The sequence below is a fragment of the Muscardinus avellanarius genome (genome assembly GCF_963383645.1).
Source record: "Muscardinus avellanarius genome assembly, chromosome: 7".
Taxonomy (NCBI): Eukaryota; Metazoa; Chordata; class Mammalia; order Rodentia; family Gliridae; genus Muscardinus; species Muscardinus avellanarius.
Genome location: NC_137793.1, coordinates 51,576,168 through 51,602,016, shown reverse-complemented (window position 1 = coordinate 51,602,016; position 25,849 = coordinate 51,576,168). Strand labels below are relative to the sequence as shown.

The following is a 25,849-nucleotide window of genomic DNA, read 5'->3' as shown; positions in this document are numbered from 1 at the left end:
GTGCGCCCCACGCCAGGTAGTAAGACAATATTGATATGAAGCTGTGACATGTCTTAAAATATTTAACTTTTGTTCCATTATCCATCCCTGTGATTAATATACTAGATTCTAACGAATATTTATTGAATGAATAACTCGGAAACTGAGTTACTGGGAGCTACGTTCTCTTGTGATATACAATATCCTATAAAATCTTCCACTCTGCATGCTGCAGTCAGGGAAGCCTCAGTCAGCCTGGCTCACTAAGTGAGATTTTGAAGTTTCTCTGAATGAGAAATAAGCACTTATTTTCCCAAACCACAAATATTTAGATATTGGTATTTTATAACAGTGAATATTAACTGACACTGGCTTTCTATAGATTTAAAGGAAAACAAACAAGAAAAGATAACATTCACATTAATTTCCCTCATGACATCCACCTTCTCTGATCGTCATCAATTGGCAGCACGGGCGGACATGGGTTCAGTAGCTCCACCTGTCTTTTGCTTCAGTTGAACAGGGCTTGTTCTTAGCTCTGCATCCAACATTCTGACTGAAGGAATGTATGAATTGTTCTCAGACTAGTGTCTAACAGCCTGGTAGGTTGAAGGGCATGCTAAATACAATAGTAAGTAATATTAAAAGGGACTCTATCTGTTTCTAAGGTCCATACAACACAAGGTATTCACCTTTCTCTTTTGTCTATAAAGAGAATAGGAAGCCTGAATATGAATCCACTTAAGACCTTTAGGACACACCTCCAGCTAGACCTGAGGCAAATTTTGACAGGGACCAGTTGGTGTTTGCTAATAATGGAATTTAATACATTGGCAGGAGGACCAGTGTCAAAAGTAATTTTCTTTCCAAGCCTGTGGCCTATTTAGTCTCTGCCTGCTAAATGCCATGCAATCTGTTATTTTCTAAAAGCATAACTGTGAGCCCTCCTGCAGCATTCCATTATGGTGAACGCTACTTTCCAAATAATTCTAGGGTACAGTCGCCTCAAATGCAAAAGTTATGTATTTTTCACAAAGCTTTTCCATCATCTTATAGGATTGAAAGCAACTAAAAAATTTTAAAGGCTAGGGGCAAAAAGTTAAGTGTCACATTAATATGCTTGTATTGGAAAAATACACATTTCTTATTTCAAAATGAAATAAGAAACACAAACTCTAAATGAAAAATAAGGAATTATTTTATATTGAGATTTTGTATTGTGAGCTCTGTAACTTAAACTGGTGGTGTTAAGTAATATTTTTGCTAAATAATATTTTCAGAGATATACTGTTGAACACATTTTTCCTTTTGAATATTAGAACTTTATTTTATTGAATTTAGTTATTTTTATCACATGATTAAATCTTCTTTAAAAAAGTACTGAAACAAAAGGCCAGTTGATGGATATTGGTGTCCATTTTATACACAAGGATGTTTTTTTGTATAAAGCTCAGGATTTCGCTTCATGGTTCTTCAGTCTCTGCCTTGAAATCAGTGTCATAATTAATTTTCTTGTTCTCAACAACATTAGGTTGCAATATTTCCTTAGTTGAAATGATTACTTGATCTGTTTTAGTAGAAGATATAGCAAATATTTAGGTTCATAGTTTCTCAAGTCTAAGTAGATTCTTCCTAAAATAATACTCACTGATCTTTGCCTTATATCTGTATTTTTTAATTCATTCTATAGCAAAATAATGTCTTCCCTTCCTGGGCTGTCCATATTTTCCTACTCCATCAACAAAATAAATTTTGTTTTCAAACAAGAGCAAGACATCGACCTAATTCATCTAATTCACTTCTTAACCTTCAGCTTCCCCTTGTCTCTACAGTGTCTTCTGTATCTAAGAAACTCATCTCCAGTTTTTCATCACTGACAGGAATGGCTCCAAAATATTGGGTAAAAATCAGATCAGCGAGAATGCCCCAAGAAAGGAAAAAAAAATCACTGAGAGACTGAATTTACTAATCTTTCAGTCATCTTTAAAATTGTAGGACTTGTGTTTATTTTAGTCTGTACTCAATAGATAATAGCTGATGAGTCAGATTAACATGTACTATGTTAGGCCTTATGCAAAGGACTATGCATACAGGACCTGTTCTCCTGGACATTTTAAAATTAACTAAATACATAAAATGTGCAAAAATAAATTTATTCCAATGTGAAGTCAATTAAGCAAGTGTTTTATTTAAGAATAAATTCTTATATCATATGATTTTATTTTAAAATTTTTGGCTAAATTCATGTGTATCACATTTTCTCTTTGGGTCTATTGAATTGCTAGGATATACTGAAAGGGTATACACATACTTTTCACCCCTACAGACATAAATTCATAAAATTTTCATCCTTTAGCAAATTGATCTATGATGCTTTTAGTAAGATAAATATCATGTGATTATTCATATTGGCACAAGCTTGTGGTGTGTGTGTGTGTGTGTGTGTGTGTGTGTGTGTGTGGTATTGGGGATGGAAACCAGGGCATTTTACCTTGGAGCTATAAGTCCACCCTATTTTTATTTTTTTATTTTTTATTTGTGCATTGTATTCATACATTTTAATGGGATGCAAGATGCTAGAGACATACATGCACACATCAGCCAGTTAGCCCTTACTCAGTTCCTACCCCATTTCCTCTCCCTCTCTCCTTCTCATGTTTGGATTAGTAATTGGCACTGATATATTTGTTAAAGTACATCATGTGTATTAGGGAATTCTCCTCTTCCCCCCTCACATCCCTCAGTTAGGTTGCCTTATTTGCTCATCTATAAAATCTCCTTTTTCTTCCTTTGGAGTTCCTCCTATGACCCATTTTCTCCCTAGCTTCCTCATATTAGAAAGAGTATTGAATTTCTTATCTTTTGTGACTGACTAATCTCATTTAGGATAATGCCTTCCAGTCCCATCCATTTCTGTGTAAATGATGTAATTGTGTTTTGCTTTATGGCTGAGTAAAATTCTATTGTGTACATATCCCTTAATTTTGTAATCTATTCATCTGTTGATGAACATCTTGGTTGGTTCCATAGTTTGGCAATGATGAATTGTGCAGCTATAAATGTAGATATACACACATTAATATGGTATATTGCTTTTCTTTCTTTTGAATAGATACTCAGGAGTGGTATTGCTGTATATAATGGTAAATTCATTCCCATTTTTCTGAGAATCCTCCATACTGTTTTCCAAAGAGGTTGCAGCAATTTGCAATCCCACGAGCAATGTATTAGAGTTCCCACTTCTCTATGTCCTTGTTAGCATTTGTTGTTGTTTGTGTTTTTAATGATTGCCATTCTAATTGGAGTTAGGTGGAATCTCAGGGTAGTTTTGATTTGTATCACTAATTACTAATGATGTTGAGCATTTTTTCATGCATTTATTGGCCATTTAAATTTCTTCCTTCGTGAAGTGTCTATTTAGTTCACTTGCCCATTTTTTAATTGGGTTATTTGTTTTATTAGTGCTGATTTTTTTGAGTTCTCTGTATATTCTAGATATTAGTCCTCTATTGGAAGAGTAGTTGGCAAAAATCTTCTCTCATTCTATTGGCTCTAGGTTCTTGATAGTTTCCTTTCCTGTATAGAAAGCTTTTCAGTTTCATGCAATCCTGCATACTGATTCACCTTTTAGATTCTTGTGCCTTTGAGGTCTTGTTATACTTATTTTTTATTCTTTATATTGAAACATGGTCTCACTAATTTGTAAGAGGGCCTTACTAGGTAGCTGAGACTCTCTGCAAACCGAGATCCTCATGTCTCAGCCTCCCAGGTACTGGTGTTTCAAGCATGCACCACCATACCCAGCTAGTAGAGTTTTTAAATATATTCCTTTGACTTAATTTTTCAATTAAGTTACATATAATATATATAGTTATATAAATATAGTTACATGATCATTAAATATAAATTTTATAAATATATGAATTATATATAAATTTTATATATTGAATTTATATATTAATTTTATTTATATACCAATTTTATATATTAAATTAAAAAATTATGCAATTTATATATTTATATATAATCTATATATTTATACAAATATATAAATTTTATAAAATATTTAAAAATATAAATATAATATAGTTTTAAAATATAATTATATGTATAATTTATATGTTTTGTAAATTACTACATATATATGTATATATTCAGTGGGTAGAGCTCTCCTAACATGTGAGACCCTGTGTTCAATCTCTAGCACCCCAAAGAATAGTAGTTTTATATTACATAAAAAAGAATGTTGAATTTTTTTGGTATCTTAAGGAAGTTTTCTCTTACTAGTATAATTGTGCATTGAGATGTCAATTCATCTTTTTATTTTTTTATTTTTATTTTTATTTTTGTGTTGTTTGTTTTGGTGATACTGGGGTTCCTGGAAGCCCTTCTACCTCCAGGCTACACTCCCAGACCTATTTTAATATATATATATATTTTTTTTTTTTTTTTTAATTTGGAAACAGGGTCTCTTAAGCCAGAGCAAGTGGTTGGCTTTGAACTTGTGCAATCCTCTTGTCTCCGCCTCCCAAGCGCGGGGATTACAAGTTTGCGCCACCACGCCCGGCGATTCATCTCTTTATTAAAAAGTGGTTGGGGCAATTTTCTATTTCACACTGCTCCAATAAATGTCAAATCAAATAAAGTTATTTTACTCAGGTTCACTCACCATTTTGCCCTCTGAGAAAGTTCCACACACCATGCATTTCTTAATTTATGATATATTAATTGATCTTATTTTACAATCATATATTTCAAGGTCCCTAACAAGAAAAATTGCTAAAATAAATTAAGACTTTTTTTCTGCTGGTAGCACAGGCTTGTAATCCCTGCGCTTGGGAGGCAGAGACAGGAGGATCCTGCAGGTTTGAAGCCAGAATCACTGGCTTAAAGGACGTGTTTCCAAATAAAAATATAAAAATTGGGTGTCTGGGAGTGTAGCCCTGAGGTACAAGGGTTTCCAGGCACCTGGTACCTGAAGAAGAAGAACAAGGAGAAGGAGAAGGAGAAGGAGGAGAGGAGGAGGAGGAGGAGGGGGGAGGGGGAGGAGGAGGAGGAGGAGGAAGAGGAGGAGGAGGAAGGAGAAGAAATTAAAAGAGGACAAAGAGAGAAAGAGAGAGAGAGGAGGGAGAGAGAGAGAGAGAGAGAGAGAGAGAGAGAGAGAGAGAGAGAGAGAGAGAGAGAGAGAGAGAGAGAATAAGGGAGATTTTCATTGGAAGACAGTGTTTGGGATGTTAGGAACACAGTAATTGTGATCTTGTATCTTGAGAGAACTTATACTCAAGTACAAGAAAACAGAATTGAAACTTCAAAAATAAGAATTTCAGACATTGATACAAATCATGAAGAAAAGAACATGTAGTAATTGCTGTAAATGTAGAAGAATGAATGGATTGTGTGGGTGGAATAGTTAGGGAAGGCTTCCCTTAGGAAAGGGCATTTTATTTGAGACTTGCCTTGTGAGAAGTAAGTCTAAAAAAAAGTATAAAAACCATGAAAAGGAAAAGGGTCGACACAGTTGAAGAAGAAAACAAAAGCTGATGAGGCTGGTGTTCAATGAATGAGAATCACAGTATGGGAGATACAGTCAGCCCAAGCAGAACACTGGAGTCTTGATCACATAGTATGGAAAATCCAAGGTACCCAAAAAGCACAGGGTTTATCATCAGATTCTGATTTAAATTATATCATTTGCTATTCAAGGCTTCTGGCAGGTTTTATAACAGTGAACTGTAAAAATTTAACTGATAACCAGATACCAATAAATTATTAATAAGTGTTAGTCTACATCTTATCAATTCTTTTCAATAAGTGGCTATTGGTAAATTGATTTAGACATTAGAAAACCTCTTTCAAATATTTTCTGAGTACAGAAATCTCGCCATCTGATTCTCCTTTACTTTAGAAATTAACATATTTATTAATTGTCTTGTTCTTTATTAGGGCATTCTGAGGAAGTTCACATTCTTTTCCATTTTAATTTCAGCTTTCCTCCCATATTTAACTGCCAGCCTAATTGTTACTGTGTTTGCTGTCCAATTAGCTTAATATGTTAAAAAATAACATTGCATTTGATTGAAGTTGGGAGTCTACTGATGTCTTATACTAGATACCTTTTGGTGCTGGTGATTGAACCCGGGGTATTCTACCTCTCTCTGAGCTACACTTCCAGCTCTTTTATTTATTTTTATATTGAAAGAGTCTCACTAAGTTCTGGAGGACCTTGCTAAGTTGCTGAGACTGCTCTAAAACCTGAGATCTTTCTGTCTCAGTCTCCCCAGTACTGGATCTACAAGCATGTACCACCAAATCTGGCAGCTGGTGTTTCTTATTTATAAACTTATAAATAAATTTCTGAAAGTGGGATGCCTAGTGTTTCATACTTTTATATTTGAAAAATTTAGTCCCAACAGCAAAATTTGGGTTTTTAACAATTAGAATCAAAAGTGAAGATAGTTATTCAAAATAGTATAAATTCAGTTGCAAAGTAATATTTAAGTAAGCTTACAAAGGAAGTGCTATAATATATATATATATATATATATATATATATATATATATAGTATTTTTCCACATTGTTCATCTCCTAATTTTTTTTTTAAAAAGTGTGGAAAGATAAATAAACTTGAGAAATAAATGTAAGGAAGCTTGTCAGAAAGTGTTAGAAAGGTATACAGAAGTTTATAGAAATCTTTATTGTATATAAAATCTTCCTGAGGTGTTTGTGAAAAATATAGATTGTCTAGAGCTGTCCTCAGGTTTTGATTATTTTTTATTTTTGTGGTGAGACACAACTTGTGTGCTGTTTTAAACAAATGTTTCTTATATAGTGCACACACACTTTGAAAAATATCAATATATTGGGAAATAAGTACATTCTATGTTGAAAACATAATTGCTGCCAATGAAGGAAAGAGAGAGGAGAAACTAGTACTATTACTTTGAACTTTCCAAGAAAAATTGAAAAGTTTAGTAGATGCATCCAGAGACCCTATGGGCAAATATCAAGAATGTCATTTGGAGAAGATTTATGAAGCATCTGTCAGTACCCTGCAGCACCAGCATCCAGCATTATCAACACCTTCCCTGTTGTGGTTTAAAGGACTAGCCTCTATTTCCAGGATAAAATAGAAATCTGAAAACAGGTCATGCTTCTTTCAAATATCAAAACAAGGTGTTTCAACTTGCCCTTGCACAGAAAAGGCTAGATCTTCCTGGGTCCTTCAGTGTACTGAAGAATTTAAATGTTTCTAATGCTGTATATTGGGGGAAATTACCATTCCCATTAGGATTCAGAAATTAGCTGTGGAAACTGGGTAGGAGAAATGGGAGCTATGCTATCTGCAGTTACTAAAAGACACGTGTTTTATACTGTTCAGTAAAGCAGACATAATCACACCAAGCTTATATATCAGCAAATTAACCTTGATTTTTGCCCCCTGTCTTATATCTTCAGGAAAATCAGATTGTACAAGTCCTATAAAACATTAGAACTTCATGTTCCCTGAGTATCCTGCTGTGTATTTCAATTTTAGTGCTATTCTATGCATGTTCTATTTGTCAAAGGGAAACTGACTTTACCTCTATAATTCTTATCCTGGTTGTTACAATCATGAAAAATAACCCTGGGGGAGACAGTAGATCTCCAGATAACAAGAAGATGCTTCTTTCATGCAAGTTTAAATAATAAGAGCCATATAAAATGCATCAGGTATTTTATGGACCAAATAAGCGTCAATATGATAGGTTTGATATTTTTTTTATTCAGGATATAATATAGTCATTCCAAAAGGCTTTTTATACCTCCTATTCTGTTAATTTCAGGAACACTTCTGCAAAAGATGCTATTTCTATACTGTGCTACTCATAAACCTGATGCTATGTTTAAGAGTTTAGTACATATTAAATATATTAAATATAACCAATGTATTAAATACAGCCAGAAAGTAACATTAACATTTTTGTAACTAGAATTAAATGAGTATGTGGCTTATTAAATTAAAATATGATATCTGATAGCTTAAATCATAGTTAAAAAGCACTAAGTAAAGTTTTTCAACACTGTTATGAAAAGAAACAATATTTATAAATATAACTGAAGTTTAAATTGTATATGTAAAAACAAACCAATAGCCATTAATATCTCTTCTAAACAAGGGAACATTTACAAATTTTATGCAAAAATAAGAAGTATTTGGTTTTAACTAATAAAATACCTTTTCAACACTTCCAGGAAGATGGTTACCAAGAAAAGCAGTGTTTACGAGTCCCACTAACACTCAATCTCTATTGCCACAAAATTAGGTCTTTTAATAGCCAGAAAACACCATCAGCAGCGAAATAAAAACTGTAAGTACAAGGGACAGAGAAAAAGAAGGCTAGAAGAACAACCAGAGACCAGAAAAGAAACTACCCCGCACTGCAGCAGCAGAGCCATGCCAACTCCGTATTTCCTCACAGCACCAGGCTCCATATAAGAAAGGAACTCAGAACACAGCTCAAAACCAGAGAAGAAATACACCACCCTCACAGTAGAGGGTGCAGCAGCAGCGCCATATAGCCAGCAGTGGCGGCGAGTTCACCGCGAACACGACAGCTCCAGATCAGCTCACTCAACAACCCATCAGGCTCCAGAGAGGAAAGGTAAGCAAGGAACTGAAGTGAGCAGCTGCGGAATATCTGGGTATAATTCAGCAGTTTTTTCAGCACAAAGAACATCTAAAACTCCTGGGGCCAAGCTCAGCATACGCTCCAGGGACTCAACAGAGCTCAAAACCAGAAAAGAAATATGCCATTCTCACAGCCAAGGGTGGCAGTGGCGCCATATTGCCAGTAGTGGCGGTGAGTCTACCAGGTCTGCAACCGCTCTAGATCAGTGCACTCAACAACCATGAGAAAAACTACAGACCCTAAGGGAGAAATCCCAGTACTACAGCTTTGATAATCTCCCTGGGTCTGAGATTTTGCAGTCCAACCCAATGAAGGAGTAGTGGAGGCAGAGATACCACACCCTCGTCTCAGCTTCCCTTGGGAAAACACCCAGCCTGGCACCCCCATGGTCTCACATAGCCTCGATTAACTCCCTGGGTCTGAAACTTTGCAATACAACCCAGTAAAGGATTAGTGATGACTGAGATTACAAAAGACTGAGATGAAGAGCACTCTAAGTGAAGTTGTAGTAACCAGGGAAGAACCCAGAGAAGGCACAAACTTCTGATATCATGGGAAAGAGGAATAACAATAGAACAATGAATGCCCACAACCCCACAACATCAGAACCTGATAACACAGAAATTCAGAGATCTCCAGAAGATTAAATAAGGAATATAACTGTAGAAATAAAACAGGACATTCAGAGGCAAACCAATTAAAATCACTCCAGACTTTCCAAATAAAATCTTAACATGTTAGGAATTAAAAATTATCTCTCAATAATCACAATGAATATAAAGGGTCTCAACTCCCCAATAAAAAGACATAAAGTGGCAAAATGGATTAAAAACCAGAATCCATCCATCTGCTGCTTACAAGAAAGACACCTTACAAGTAAAGATAGGAACAAACTCAAGGTAAAGGGCTGGAGCAAGGTAATACATGCTAATGGTACTCGAAGACAAGCAGGAGTAGCAACTATATCAGACAAGTTAGACTTCAAACCCAAACTTATTAGAAGAGACAAAGAAGGAATATTTTACTGGCAAAAGGAATAATCCAGCAAGAGGAAATAACAATAATCAACATCTATGCCCCAAACATAGGTGCAGCTACTTTCATAAATCAAACTCCTTGTGACATGAAGTCACACATAAATCGCAATACAATAATACTGAGAGACTTCAACACACCTCTCAGAACATTAGACCAATCTTACAGACAAAAGGTCAGTAAAGATGCCTCAGAACTAAAGAACACCATTAATCAAATGGACCTGTTGGACACATATAGAATATTTCACCCAACTACAGCGGAGTTACATTTGTTTTGAGCTGCTCATGGAAACTTCTCCAAAATAGATCACATCCTGGGACACAAAATGAGCACTAGCAAATTCAAAAAATGTTACATACTTCCCTGTGTCATTTCAGACCATAATGGAATGAAACTGGAAATAAACTATAAGAAGACCCAGAGAAACAATATAAACATGTTGAGACTGAACACCACACTTCGGAATGAAAAAATGGGTCATAGAAGATGTAAGAGGTAAAATCAAGAAATTTCTAGAAAGAAACAAAAATAAAGATACAACATATCAAAACCTCTGGGACACTTTGAAGGCAGTATTAAGAGAAAAATTTATAGCACTGAGTGCACACATAAGAAAAACAGAAAATCTTCAAATAAATAACCAAATGACACACCTCAAAGCCCTTGAAAAACAGGAAAAATTGAACCCCAAAGCCAGTAGAAAACAGGAAATAATTAAAATTAGAGCAGAAGTTAATGAAATAGAGAATAAAAAAAAATACAGAAAAAAACTGGGACTCTCCCAAATATATTCTATGAAGCCAACATCACACTAATACCCAAACCAAAGAAAGATAGTTAAAGCAAGGAAAACTACAGGCCTATATCTCTGATGAACTTAGATGCAAAACTATTAAACAAAATATTAGCAACATGCATTCAAAACCACATAAAGAAAATCATACGACATGACCAGGTAGGGTTCATCTCAGGGATGCAAGGCTGGTTCAATATATGAAAATCAATCCATGCAATTCATCATATGAACAGAATCAAAGACAAAAATTACATGATCATTTCAATAGGCACGGAAAAAACATTTGGTAAAATCCCACATCCATTTATGATAAAAACACTACAGAGAATTGGAATAGAAGGAACATATCTCAACATTATTAAGGCAATCTACAATAAGCCCACCACCAACATCATTTAAATGGGGAAAAAAACGTCAAGAATTCCCCCTAAAAACTGGAATGAGACAAGGATGTCCATTATCACCACTTCTCTTCAATATAGTACTAGAGACTCTAGTCATAGCCATAAGGCAAGAAAAGGAAATCAAAAGAGTACAAATAGGAAAAGAAGAACTCAAACTTGCACTATTTGCAGATGACATGATACTATATTTAGAAAACCCAACAAACTCAACCAAAAGGCTTATAGAACTGATTAACAAATTCAGCAAAGTATCTAGATACAAAATCAATTTAAAAAAATCAGAAGCTTCCTGTACACCAACCATAAATCCACTGAAAAAAGAAATTCAGAAAAGCCTTCCACTCAAGACCTCCCACAAAAAATAAAATAAAATAAAATAAAATACTTAGGAATAAACTTAACCAAGGAGGTAAAAGATTTCTACAAAGAAAGTTATAAAACATTGAAAAAACTCAAAGAAGATCTTAGAAAATGGAAAGATCTTCCATGTTCATGGATTGGCAGAATAAATATCATTAAAATGGCCATCCTCCCAAAAGTGATCTACAGATTTAATGCAATGCCCATTAAACTACCAAGATCATTCCTCAAAGACATAAAAAAAAAATCAGTCCTTAAACTTATTTGGAATAACAAAAAGCCAAGAATAGCCAAAGTAGTTCTCAGCAACAAAAAACTTGTAGGAGGAATCACAATACCTGACTTTAAACTTTACTACAAAGCTATGGTAATAAAAACAGCATGGTACTGGCATAAAGACAGATACATAGATCAATGGAGCAGAATAGAAGACCCAGAAACAAGTCCACACACTTTCAGCCAATTAATTTTTTACAAAGGGGCAAAAAACATACACTGGAAAAAAGATAGCCTGTCAACAAATGGTGTTGGCAAAATTGGTTAACCATATGCAGAAAATTGGAAATGAATCCCACTTTCTCACCCTGCACAAGAGTCAATTCATGATGGATCAAAGACTTGGAAATCAAACTAGAGACCTTGAAGCTTCTTGAGAAGGGCATAGGTCCAACACTGCAACACATAGGCACAGATAAACACTTTCTCAGTAAGACCCCAAAGGCACAACAAATTAAAAGGCAAATCAACACGTGGGATTGCATGAAACTGAAGAGCTTCTGTTCAGCAAAGGAAACTGTCAAGAACCTCAATTGAGAGCCAACAGATTTGGAGAAGATTTTTGCCACCTACACCTCTGATAGAGGACTAATATCTAGAATATACAGAGAACTCAACTCAACACTAAGAACACAAAGCATCCAATAACAAAATGGGCAAATGAACTAAATAGACATTTCACAAAAGAAGAAATTCAAATGGACAGTAAATGCATGAAAAAAAAAATGTTCATCATCACTGGCAATCAGAGATGCAAATCAAAACTACCCTGAGATTTCACCTAACTCCAACTAGAATGGCAATCATTCAAAACACAAACAACAAATGATGCTGGCGAGGATGTGGAGAAGTGGGAACTCTAAAACATTGTTGGTAGAATTGCAAATAAGTGCAAACACTTTGGAAAGCAGTATGGAGAATCATCAGAAGATTGGGAACAAATCTACCATTTGATCCAGCAATACCACTTCTGGGTATCTACCGAAAAGATAGGAAGACAAACTACCAAAGTAATGTATGTGTATTTATATTCATAGCTGCACAATTCACCATAGCTAAACTATGAAACCAGCCAAGATTACCATCAAAAGATTAATGGATTACAAAACTGTGGGATATGTACACAATGGAATTTTACTCAGCTATAAAAAAAAAAAGCAATTACATCATTTTCAGGGACATGGATGGAACTGGAGGACATTATGCTAAGTGAGATTAGTCAGTCACAAAAAATAAGAAATCAGAATTGCTCTCCCTAATATGTGAAATCTAAGGAGAAATGGGTCATAGGAGGAACTCTAGATGAAATAGAAAATCCTATAGAGGAGCAAACAAGAGAACGTAAATGAGGGGATGGGACAAGGGATGAAGGAAAATCTCTAAAACACACAATGTACTTAAACATATCTAAGTCAACCACTAAGTCAAGCAAGGGAAGGAGGGATGGGGAGGGATGGTGTGGGAATTGGGTAGGGGTTAAATCGGTGATATGTACATGTATGTACACACGTTTTTTTTTTTTTACCCCCAATAATGTATGAATATAATGCACCAATAAAAATATTTAAAATATACCTTTTTAGTATTTGTTAGATAGCTCCATTCTCTAATAGCTTGTATAAAGGAATATGAGCCGGGCGTGGTGGCACACGCTTGTAATCCCCGTGCTTGGGAGGCGGAGACAGGAGGATCTTGCAGGTTAGAAGCCAGCCGCGCTGGCGTAAGAGACCCTGTTTCAAAAATATAAAATAGGTTTGGGAGTGTAGCCCGGAGGTAGAAGGGCTTCCAGGAACCCCAGTACCACAAAAAAAAAAAAAAAAAAAAAAAAGGAATATGGACCCAACTATCTAAATCATGCTCTAATTTTTTGCTACTGAGACTTGAAAGGTACATAGAGACATATTCTACCACAAACATATTCATCTTCTTAGAAACATCTGCTTTTGGTAATATGGCTCTTTTCATGAAGACTATAGAAAACTAAAGAAAGAAATTGAAAGAGACTATAGAGGATGTAAAGACTTCCCATGATTTTGGATAGTTTTTGTTTGTTTTTTGCAGAACACTACAAATTAAATGTACATAACTGTATAACATATAGTTAAGTATAATTATATGAACCTTGAATAATGTGATTTTCTTACCAATTTAAGTAAAAGGTCTATTTTAAAGTTGATTTTTACATAATTAATTAATTTGAAAGAAAATAATATAAATATTGCAAATCTTGTCTAAAGCAAAGAGAAAAATTCTACATCCAAAGCTACTTTATATTTCTTTTCAATAAGTCCTCTAGGAAAATTAATTGTGTATTATTATCTTTCTTCTTTGATTTATTTTTAGTAGAAATTGCTTACCTAAAATTTTATGTACATAATTACTATGGTTTTCTTTTTGAAGGTGGGAGTATCATGCTCCCTATTCTGATTCAAAATTAACTAGGATAGGTGTTAATTTACAAATCTTAAAATTTGATTTTAACCCTGGCTACGTATCACCCAAACTAAAATATCTCAGTGTCAGTTTTCCAAAAAGTACTAATAATTTGCAGCTGAACTAAGCTCTCTGAACTTTTTTCCAGGAAGAACTGAACCCCATTATTGTTACACCACCCATCCAAGCCATTGATCAGGACCGGAATATCCAGCCACCATCAGATAGACCAGGCATCCTCTACTCCATCCTTGTTGGTTTGTATCTGCTTAGAGTTTTCAATCTAGAAGAATGTTAACATTTTTTTTTCTCAAATTAGAAAAAAAACCCTTTTAGTAGCAAAGTATTTTTATTGGAAGTTATAGTTATATATAAAAATTGATGTAACTTAAAGGTTTTTTTCTTTACAATTAGTTTCAGTATACAAGAACAAATGAAAACACTTTTATGGAAAAAGCATACAAAATGAAATATTAACCAACATTGATAGTTTTCTTCATATACACTTATAAAGCATTTTGTAGGAACAAAGGTTTAATCAAAGGAAAAACTTATACTACTTACTGTACTGGTATTTTGTCATTGGTTGGATACTATACATAATCCTAATAATTTATGGCTGAATTAAGTAAGAACTATTTTGGAGCCAAGTGGAAACAGAATGACAATGATTAGCCCAAGAGCACATGATATATTGTATACCTGGCAAATATTTTATTGAAAAACTTCCCATGCATAGACTCCTAATTGTGCAAAAAGGAAAAATGATGAGAATTTGACTATGATGTTCATAAATTTATTCTGCTAAAATATGAATGTTGCTGATTTTTATGGTTTATAAAGGCTCTAGAAAGACTTACACATGGAAGACCATGCATCACTTGTTGAAAAAGGGCCCATTTTGAAATATGCTTGGAAAATAACTTCAGTGAAGCTTTCTACCATTTTGTCTTCTTGTCTCCCTCCTATATCCATAGTTGTATAACAACAACCAACAAACAATAGAACAGATTCTAAACTCTGTACTATATTGTACTTAGAAACATTATCTGTAAAACAAAAAGTCAAGTACTCTGCTTTAAGGCTTATTTATTTATTTATTTATTTATTTGTGGTACTGGGGATGAAACCCAGGGGCATTCTATCTCCAATCGACATCCTCAGCCTTATATATTTTTTTAATTCTTTATTTTTAAAAAGTGTCTCACTAAGTTGCAAAGGGCCTCAGTAAGTAGCTGAGGCTGGCTACAAATTGCAATCCTCCTGTTAAATGTTAAATTAATACACACTGCTTAAGGTAATTTATAGCTTGAACTACATATCCTGTGGTCTCATGAGAAAGAAGTACTAAGCACTTCTAAGATAATTTGAAGAATAATTTCAGCACAAGACTGGGGTTTCAATGCAGTATGTGCAAAGGTCAAATAACAAAAGTGAAAAATAGACTAGGGGAACATGCTATGTAATGTGGCTGATTTTGATTGCATTCATAAGGATTTTTAAATTAAAAAAATAAACTAATTATTTCTTTTAATAATTTACCACCTACTCTATGGATTAAGACAAATCTCTAACATCAAAAAGCTGTTTTTTGGCAGTAGACATAGGCTATGCACACTTAATATAATATAATGAATAAGTGTTAAAAGATAGAAGGTAGAAAGGGCTAGGAGAAAAACCCAGCAGGATGAGTGAGTGTGGAAGTACAACAGAGGGTGTTGTAGTTCTAAGTAGGATAATCAGCAAATGCCTCTTTGCAATAGTCAGATGTTAGCAAAGGCTTCAAGAGCTGAGTTAGTTATTCATGTTGATAGCTGGAGGAAGAGGATCTAGATAGAAATAAAAGGTGTTTTCATGTTAAAATCATGACTTTAACTGTACTAAACATATAATTGTAGGTTTTATTTATCTTTTCATTACCTCAGATTGCTCCTCTTTAAAAGTCTTTACAAAAAAAGTCTTCTGTCTTTAGTATTTGATCTAATACATATACTAGTGTACAATAAAACCTGGAGAAAAACTAGGGCTCAATGATTGCTAGGTGGAAAGGGAAAATTAATGAAGAAAATATTCCATTGACATTATTTACATATATGAGAATATTAATGAAAAGGAGGGGAGTGAGAAAGTACTGTATGCATGTGTGACACTATCACTATGAAATTCATTATGATTTGAGACTATAATGAACCAGTAAAAGTATTTAAAATGAAAAATAAAGTATATTTTAAGTCATGTCATATTGGCATAAACAGAAGCAAAAACACAAAACATACACACTATAAAATAGGATTCCCACAGTTCTACTTTCACTTATTGTGCCAAAACTCTTAATTTTTCTCAAGTCCATCCAAGTAATTCTTTTTTGAAATAGAGAATTTATTCTAGAAATTTAGCAAAACATACAGAAAAGGTTGTTTTCTCAATAACTCCACTTATATTATTTTGAGCACAAAAGAATTTGAATTTTCAATAGCTCTAAGGTAGAAGTTTATCTTTCCACCAGAGCTTCCTGTCAGTATTACATTGCATAGTCAAGCAATCCTGGAAATTCTTACATGGTATAGGATACCTCCTCACAGTTAAAACTAGAGAAAAAGACACCAAATAGAGGCTTCGCTCAGATTGACAACAATGGTTTTTAAAAGAAAACATTTCTTTGGCAGCTTTTGCAATATGTAAAAAATGCAACACAGTTCTCAAATCACCAGTTACAAACATTCAAAAGGTATAGTTGAAGGGAGAGGGGAATAGGAATAAATAACTCTTTTTTTTATGTCCAAATGAAACCATTATTTATCGGAAAATTTGAAGGTAGAGCCGAGCGTGGTGGTGCACGCGTGTAATCTCAGCGCTTGAGAGGCTGAGACAGGAGGATAGCACAGGTTCAAAGCCAGCCTCAGCTACTGAGTGAGGCGTGAGGCTTTTAGCAAGTTAATGAGACCCTGTTTCCAAATAAAATATAAAATAGGTCTGGGAGTGTAGCCTGGAGGTAGAAAAGTCCCTGGGTTCCACCCTCAGTACCACAAAAAAGAAAGAAAGAAAGGAAGGAAGGGAGAGAGAGGGAGAGAGAGAGAGAGAAAGAGAGAGAGAGAGAGAGAGAGAGAGAGAGAGAGAGAGAGAGAGAGAGAGAGAGAGAGAGAGAAAATTAGAAGCTAGGATTTTTCTATGACAAGCCTTATGATCCCCTTTCTGGTATTGTGGTTGGAAATTTACATTCAAACAGAACACCTGGGCCACCCTGGATTGTAACTGGTTTCTCAGCAAGAGTTGTTAGTCTGAAATAACTATCTTTTGAGGGCGAGAAAGCTTGGAGTGCTTTACAGAATTAAAGGTCACAAAGCCAGTTTCCTGTAAGTCTCTGACACAAAACAGCCAGGCTGCTGAGTAAATATAATCTACTCCAATATTCTCAGAGAGTTCCCAGAGAAAGCACCCTGTAATTAGTTCTTTGGTGTCCCACTATGTAAGGTATTTGCTCTGATTGGTTATAAACTAGTGGGACCCATTCTATGTTTGAAAGTCCAAGATTTCCTATTGGAAACCAAAGTTCTACTAACTTTGGGTCCTGGATGTCGAAGGCACTGTTTTATGTTTTATGCTGTATTGAAAGAAGCTGTTCTCCAAATCTATAAACTGTACAATTTCATCAAAACAATCATAATTTTGAACATTTTTAAAGTAAGGACTTCATTTAATACTATATAATTTCAAAGTTTTCATGAGATTCCAACTAAAACTTCAGACATATTATAAAACAAAGAAATAATTTGAGAATTTAAGTAAAAATAAGATGTGGTAACTGGGCTGCTCTTGTAGATTAGTGGTAGAGAGCTAGTGTAACTTGCATTAGTACCTGGGTTTGATCCCAGGAAGAAGAAGAAGAAGGAAAAGGAGAAGGAGAAGAAGGAGAAGGAGAAGGAGGAGGAGGAGGAGGAGGAGGAGGAGGAGGAGGAGGAGGAGGAGGAATACAAGTGGCCATCAAATATATAAAAAATACTCAAAATATTTAGCAATGCTAAATTAAAATGTTAATTAAAACTATACTGTGATTTCATCTTATTCCAGTAAGAATGGCGATCATCAAGAACACAAGTAAACGCTGGACATGGCATTTTATTTTGGGAGATTAAGACAGGAGGATCATGGTTTGAGGACAGCTTCAGCTACCTTAGTGAGGCCCTTTGCAACTCAGTGAGAACCTGTTTCAAAATAAATTATAAAAAATAGAGCCAGAGGTGTAGTTTGAAGGTAGAATGCATCTGGGTTCCATCTCCAGTGCTTAAAAAAAAATGAGTAGATGTATGTTTTATCTTATATGTGGAAACTAGAAAGATATTAAAAATAAGTCTATTATCAGATAGATGATCAGAGACTCAAGGGGAGTGATTGAGGGGGATTAGAAAAAGAAGATAAAGTTATTATAGAAATATTACCTTGTATTTATTTATTTTTCATTGAGGTTGGGAACTAACAGCTAACACATTTATTTATTTATTTAATTTATTTATTCAGTGTGTGTGTGTGTGTGTGTGTGTGTGTGTGTATGTGTGTGTAAGTGTGTGTTACTGGAGATTGAACCCCAGGGCATTCTAACTCTGAGCTACACTCTCAGCCCTATTTCATTCCTTATTTTATTCTTTAAAATTTTATTATTATTATTATTATTATTATTATTATTATTTGTGGGTCTGGTGATGAAACCCAGGGGCATTCAGCCTCCAAGCTATACCACTTACCCTGTTTCTTTATTCTTTATTTTGAAACAGTGTCTCACTAAGTTATGGAGTGTCTCACTAAGTAGCTGAGGCTGTCCACACACCGCGATCCTCTGGTCTCAGCCTCCCAAATCCTGGGATTCCTGAATCACCATGCCTGGCCTCCCCAACAAACTTTATTTTGTATTTGTTGCCCTTTATTTTTCCATATTACAATAGACATTCTGGAAACATGAATATAATATAAAATACTTCCTCCAAGAAGGTATTGGTTTATACTATTAAAGACAAAGGAAGACACACAACGTATAAGAGCCACTTTCTTTTTCTCACTACAATGTCTCTATTTTTTTTCCACTGCTTGATGTTCATAGAAAATAAAAATCAACCAATGTCAGAAAACAAAAGACAAACAGATATTATAAAGAGAAAACATAAAATTGCAGTATTATAAACTTCACTGAAAGATTAATTTAGGTTTCCATTTTCATGAATGAAACTCTGAGTAAAAATGGAGAATTGTTTTTAGTATACATTGCAGTAAAAGTTCTGGTAACCATTAATTTGTTGACTCTAGTCAAGTGATACTTCTAAAATTCACTAAAGTATTCATATGTTTGGTGATGGGAAATATAGGTCTCAACTTTACATCTAAGTTTGGACAATGAAAACTGTTTCTATAGAACATCTTGAGGTTACTATAAAAATTTACATAAACAGTAAATGCATAATCAATATGTTCTTAGTTCTCAATAGGAGAGCATAGTTTTAAGTAAGATAGAGAATTAAAGTTATACTAGTCTTTACATTTTGTCCAAGCAGATTTATTTTTTAATTTGCTAGCTATATTTTTGCTATGTTAGTTTTCTATAATGATGTCTAAAAGCCAACCTTCCATTCAGAGAGGCCAGAGGATCCCATGCATCTAATCTATTTTATTAGACACAGGCTATATGTCAAAAGAAGGAAGAGTTGGAGCTCTGGAATTAAATACCTGACATTTGACTCTTAGCTGAGTTGTTTACTAGCTGTGAGAATGCAGAGCATTTTACTTTGATCTTCACAGATTAAAAAATATCCTTCCATATGACTGTTTAGATTCTCTTTAATATGGTAGAACATTTCTTTTGTGGTACTGGAAGTGGAACACAGGTGCTTTTCTAGGTCGAGGCTATACTCCTTGACCTATTGTATAATGTATTTGGAAACATGGTCTCACTAAGTTGCTGAGAGCCTCATTAAGTAGCTGAGGATGGCTTCAAATCTGTGAGATATTCTTGTCTCAGCATGCACCACAATGCCTGGCTATGGTAGAACATTTTTAAGTAAACAGAATACAATGTTTTTTTCCTTAGTACCTTCAGAGTTAACTGATAATAGGTGTTTTTACTGGGGAGCTACACCCTTTTTTTCCCCAGATCATCTGTTGTTATGTCTTCAGTGAAGCTGGTTGTTTAGGGCTCATTCTTGTATACAACCTACTGGATTTCACTCTGATGAAAGCTCTGGTAAGACATGACCAGAATCAACTCCAAACTATATTACCTTTTTAAAAGCTTTTGTTAAGCCAGGTGTGATGGCGCACACTTGTAATTCCTGCACTTGGGAGGTGAAAACAGGAGGTTCACACAGGTTCAAAGCCAGCTGTGCAGGCTTAAGAGACCCTGTTTCCAAATTAAAAAAAAAAAAGGATAAAATAGGTCTGGGAGTGTAGCCTGGAGGTAGAAGGGTTTACAGAAACCCCAATACCAAAAAAAAAAAAAAAGGCTTTTGTTAGAAATGTTAAAAAATGGAGCTGGGCATGGTAGCACACACTTGTAATCCCAGCATTTGGGAGGCTGAGACCTGAGGACTGTGGTTCACGGACAGCCTCAGATACTTAGGCCCTCTGCAACTTAGTGAGACAGACACTATTTCAAAATAAAGAATAAAAACCAGGGGAGGGGGTGTAGCTCGGAGGTCAAATGCCCCTGGGTTCCATCCCAAACCTGCAAAAAAAAAAAAAAAAATATATATATATATATATATATATATATATATATATAATATATATTATTATATTATGTATATAATCTCATTTATATTACCTATATAAACAATTGTCAATATGATTGGATTTGACTTCTATATTTAACTTCTGTGATTTGACTTTTACATTTCTTTTGTTATAATTATGTGTGTGTATGTGTGTGTGTGTGTGTGTGTGTGTGTGTGTGTGTGGTACTAGGGTTCCTGAAAACCCTTCTACCTCTGGGCTACACTCCCAGACCTATTTTTATACTTTTTAAATTTGGAAACAGGGTCTCTTAAGCCAGTGTGGCTGGCTTCGAACCTGTAAGTTCTTCCTGTCTCTGCTTACCAAGCACAGGGATTACAAGCATACACCACCATGCCTGGCTTTTTAATAAAATTTTATTGGTGCATTGTAGTCATACATCTCAATAGGATAAAAATCTTGTGGAGATATACATGCACACATCAGCCCCTAGCCAATCTCTAACCCCTTTCCTCCCCTCCCTCCTACCCATGATTGGCTTCCTAATTGACTATGATATGTTTAAGTACATCATGTGCTTTAAAGAGTTTCCCTTATCCTCCTTCTTATCTCCTCAGATATGTCACCTTCATTGCTCCTCTATAGGGTCCCTTCTTCATCTAGAGTTCCTCCTGTTACCCATTTCTCCCTAATATTTTGCACATTAAGAAAAGCATCCAATTTCTTATATTTTGTGACATTTTACTATAAATGCCATAATTTTGTTCTCCCTTATGGCTGGGCAAAATTCCATTGTGTAAATATCTCATAGTTTTGAAATCCACTTATCCATTGAAGTACATCTTGGCTTGTTCCACAGTTTGGCAATGGTAAACTGTGCAGCTATGAATGTGGTTGTTTATGCATTAGCTTGGTATTTTGGTTTTCATTCTTTTTGGTAGATACCCAGAGGTAGTATTGCTGGATCATATTGTAAGTTTGTTTTCCTTCTTCTGAGGATCTTCTATACTGTTCTCCAAAGTGATTGCACCAATTTGCAAACCACTAACAATTTACTAGAGCTTCTGTTTCTCCACACTTATTCCCACTTACTGAAAACCTGAAGCCAGAAGGTGAGTAACTTTGACAAGATGATCCACTCACAACCAATTTTTTTCTAATAGAGGTTACTGGGATCTGAAAATCTGCTGAGAGATTAGGTGAGGCAGTGGCAGCTTCGAGTGCTTCCTGGCCACACAGCTGAAGAAACCCACTGCCCCTTTGCTGTGGAGCAGGCCCCAGTTCCAGGCCTGTCTCTCAACAGGCTCTGGGCTCAGCCTCGCTGGCTCCAGACTTGGCCTCTTCCCTTGGCAGGTCTGGGGTCCGGCCTCCCTGGCTCCAGACCAGGCCTCGCCACGTGGCAGGCTCCCATCCCTGTTACTGTGGGCAGGGCATTTACAGAGGTTCATATATATATATATATATATATATATATATATATATATATATATATATTCTTTAAGTAGGAGAAAACAGCATGTGTCATTTGCAGAAGATGGGGGCCCAATTCCCTAGCAGCAATGGATTTTATCTCCCAACTGAAAGTGAAGGCTTGCAGCCTCACCATGGAGAGCGGGATGCACTACTTCAAGCACACCCTGGCCCCCAGCACAACACAGATAAGCACAGTGGCCATGAGCTGAGGTCTTTCGGGACACCTGGCACAGTGAGGTGGCCCAGCAATATAGGTGGGGCTCCTTCTGACTTGCTCCAGAAATTTTTATTACATAGAATATTGTCCAGAATTCCTGCACATATGCATTGGGAGCAGTCTACTTTTGGGAAAATTTCTTCAAAAATTCAAAGTGGATTGGATTGGCTCTGTCTGGGAGTATTGGCCATCACCGCTGCTGCCATCTTGGTCTATCTTCGTGAAACTTTTTTTACATAGTATGTCGTTCAGAGTTCCTGATCATGTGAGGCAGGAACAGTCTACTTTTGGGGAGATTTCTTCAAAAATTTAAGGTGGATTTGTTTGGATCTGTTTGTCTCTCCTGAATACTGGCCACCACCACCAACTTTTTGGTCTCCCCTAGAGTATGTTGTTGTTAAGTATTCCTGTGCACGTGTGGCAGGAGCAGTCTGCTTTCTGATCTCTTCTGGAATATCCCTCCAAAAATTACTTTTCTTGCAGTGGTGGGTGCCGCGCTGTAATCTTGCCTCTAATTCTGCCATTTTCCACTCTCTCTCCTATATTTCAGATAGGAAGTCATGACTGGAAATGTTTCTGTGTGTTGTTCCAATCAGCTATTAAGTCAAAATCTGTTGTCCAGGGTTTCTCAGAGGGATGCATGTCCTATTCAGCCACTGACAACCTACACTGCTCTGGCCGTGGTCGCTGCTACAGCCACAACCACCACCATTTTCCTCCCTCTTTAATATTTTTTAATAAAAGAAAATAGTATGTGTCTTTTGCAGGAGTTGGGGGCCCAAGTACTTAGTAGCAATGTGTTTTATCTCCCTGCAAAGTGTGGAGGCCCACAGCTTCACCACAGAGAGTGAGTTCTGCTGCTCTGAGCCCACCCAGCCCCAGCTATGCACAGAGGAGCATGGCGGCCAGGAGCACCCTTGGCTTCCAGGACGGCGCCAGCCAATCCACTTATGTGGGGCTCCATCTTATGGTCCCTGAACATTTTTCTTACATAGTATGTTGTCCAGAGTTCCTGAGCATGTGGGGCAGGTGCAGCCTACTTTTGGGGAGATTTCCTCAAAAGTTCAGGGTGGATTAGAATGAATCTTAACTGCTTCTCCCCAATACTGGTCACTTCTGCTGCCATAATCTTGGCCCTCCTCCTGAGTATTTTTCTTACATAGTATGTTATCCAGTATTTCTGAGCATGTAGGTCACACTCTCTTTTTGGGGAGATTTCTCCAACAGTTCAAGGTGGGTTAGATTGGATTTATCTACCTCTCTTGAATACTGGCCATTGCCACTATCACTGCTGATGCCGATGTCTTCGCCATCTAGGTCTGTCTCTTCTCTCTTATATTTTAGGTAGGAAGTCATGGCTATCAATGTCTCTATGTGTTGTCCCAATCAGATATTAAACCAAAATCTCATGTCCAGGGTTTCTCAGAGGAATGCATGTCCTATTTGGCCGCTGCCAGGTATTGTCGCTAAGGCTCAGGTTGCCAGTGTGACCTCAGCCACTGCCATCTTGCTTCTCCTCCCCATAGTTTTCACTACTTTTACATGTCTTTACTTTGGGGAAAAGAATATTGCAGGTCATAGAGTACAATGATACAACTGAAATAAATGTTTGAATTTTAATTTTGCTATTAAGAAATATCCATCCTAGCTGGGCGTAGTGGCACATGCTTGTAATCCCCATACTTGGGAGGTAGAGACAGGAGTATCATACAGGTTTGAAGCCAGCCTCCACTGACTTAAGAGACCCTGTTTCCAAATAAAAATATAAAATAGGTCTGGGAGTGTAGCATGGAGGTAGAAGAATTCTGCAGTACCACCAAAAAAAAACAAAAAACAAACAACAACAAAAAAAAACCTATCCATCCTAAATATTAATGGCCTCAACAAGACTTCTCTTATAATTTTCTGTGGTTGACATAATTAACTAAATACTGATTTTAAAAAATGGTGATTTCAAAAGGACTACATTCATATTATTTTCCAGGCATCTTGATATTTGGTTTAAATTACTAGTCATTATTTATTACAAGATATGTTAAAAGATAATGAAGGCTTTAATTAAGATTTATGTGACATTAAAACACAAATTTATAATCCAAAATTTACATTTCTCTAAAGATCTCTCTTAATAAAAAAATTGGAAAATCATCAAACAAATATTTTCCATTCTCTTACATATAAGCTAATTAATTATATACCACAATTGTGTCTGCTTTTTGTAGACTGCATAATTATGAAATGTAATTTACTTATGAAGTTGTAATTGTGTTGCTGAGTTAATGAAAGAAAATAAACAAAGCAGATACACATGTTGCTTTTGTTCTCAGTTATGTGCTGAAATCTCAATGTCTTTCAGGGACTCCTGAGGATTACCCACGATTTTTCCATATGCACCCTAGGACTGCAGAGCTCAGTCTGCTGGAACCAGTAAACAGAGACTTTCATCAGAAATTTGATTTGGTTATTAAGGTAAATTAAACTAATATCTAATTTTCTCATATTTGTGAAATTCTAATCAAAGAAATATATAGAGTCAAGTATAGGGAAATCATTGTATCAGTTAACCAACTTTTTGCTTAAAATGAAACAAGTTATTTACAGCTTTACGTAGTCTGTATTGTTTTTTCTCTAAAATAACTTTTTTAGTACTATGCAGTAAAATGGTACTTATTTTGTATGTAATATATATCCTGGTTAATTATATTTATACATAATAAAACTTATTACATATTCTAAAATTTTTACCAAAATAAATTATTTTCGGTTACAAAAAGATAACCAATGATTATATATAAAATATTCTTGATATAATTTTTATTTTAATAATGTATTATTTTAAATGCTGATTTTTAGCATAAAAATGAAACATCATGTTCATTCTGAGATTCTTTTAACAGAGGCCTCAACATCATAAAGTCAATATACCAGTAGTACACAGCCAATATCATATTAAATGGGGAAAACATGTAAGAAGAATCCCCCCAAACAGAAACAAGACAAGGATGCTAATTATAACCATTTCTTTTCAATATTGTACTTGAGACTCTAGCCAGAGCAATAAGGCAAGGAAGGGAAATCAATGGAGTAAAAATAGAAAAAGAACTAAAACTATCAGTATTTGCAGATAACATGATACTATAATTAGAAGACCCAGAAAACTTAACCAAAAAGCTTATAGAACAGATCAACAAATCCAGGATATACTGTCTGGATACAAAATCAATTGTAAAAAATCAGAAGCTTTTTAATATGCAAACAATTTATCCACTGAAAATGAAATCCAGAAAATGTTTTCAGTCAGGATATCCCCCCAAATTAAAATACCTAGGAATCAACCTACCCAAGAAGGTAAAAGATATCCAGAATGAAAACTATAAAACACTGAAAAAAGAAATCAAGGAAGACCTTAGGAGATGAAAAGATCATCCATGTTCTTTGATATGCAGAATAAATATCATCAAAATGGCCATTCTTCCAAAAATGATTTGC

The 25,849-nt window shown here is 35.3% G+C and overlaps 1 protein-coding gene across 6 annotated transcripts in view; it reads left to right on the top strand.

Moving 5' to 3' along the window:
- PCDH15 (protocadherin related 15) overlaps nt 1–25,849 on the top strand; it is a gene marked incomplete at both ends in the record, with an annotated part of 813,688 nt that overhangs the window by 368,529 nt on the left and 419,310 nt on the right. For all 6 annotated transcript variants that reach the window (XM_080699048.1, XM_080699046.1, XM_080699047.1 and 3 more), the window contains 2 exons: nt 14,105–14,213; nt 24,717–24,829. In XM_080699048.1, coding sequence (XP_080555174.1) covers nt 14,105–14,213; nt 24,717–24,829 — 222 coding nt within the window. The remainder of the gene's footprint in view (nt 1–14,104; nt 14,214–24,716; nt 24,830–25,849) is intronic.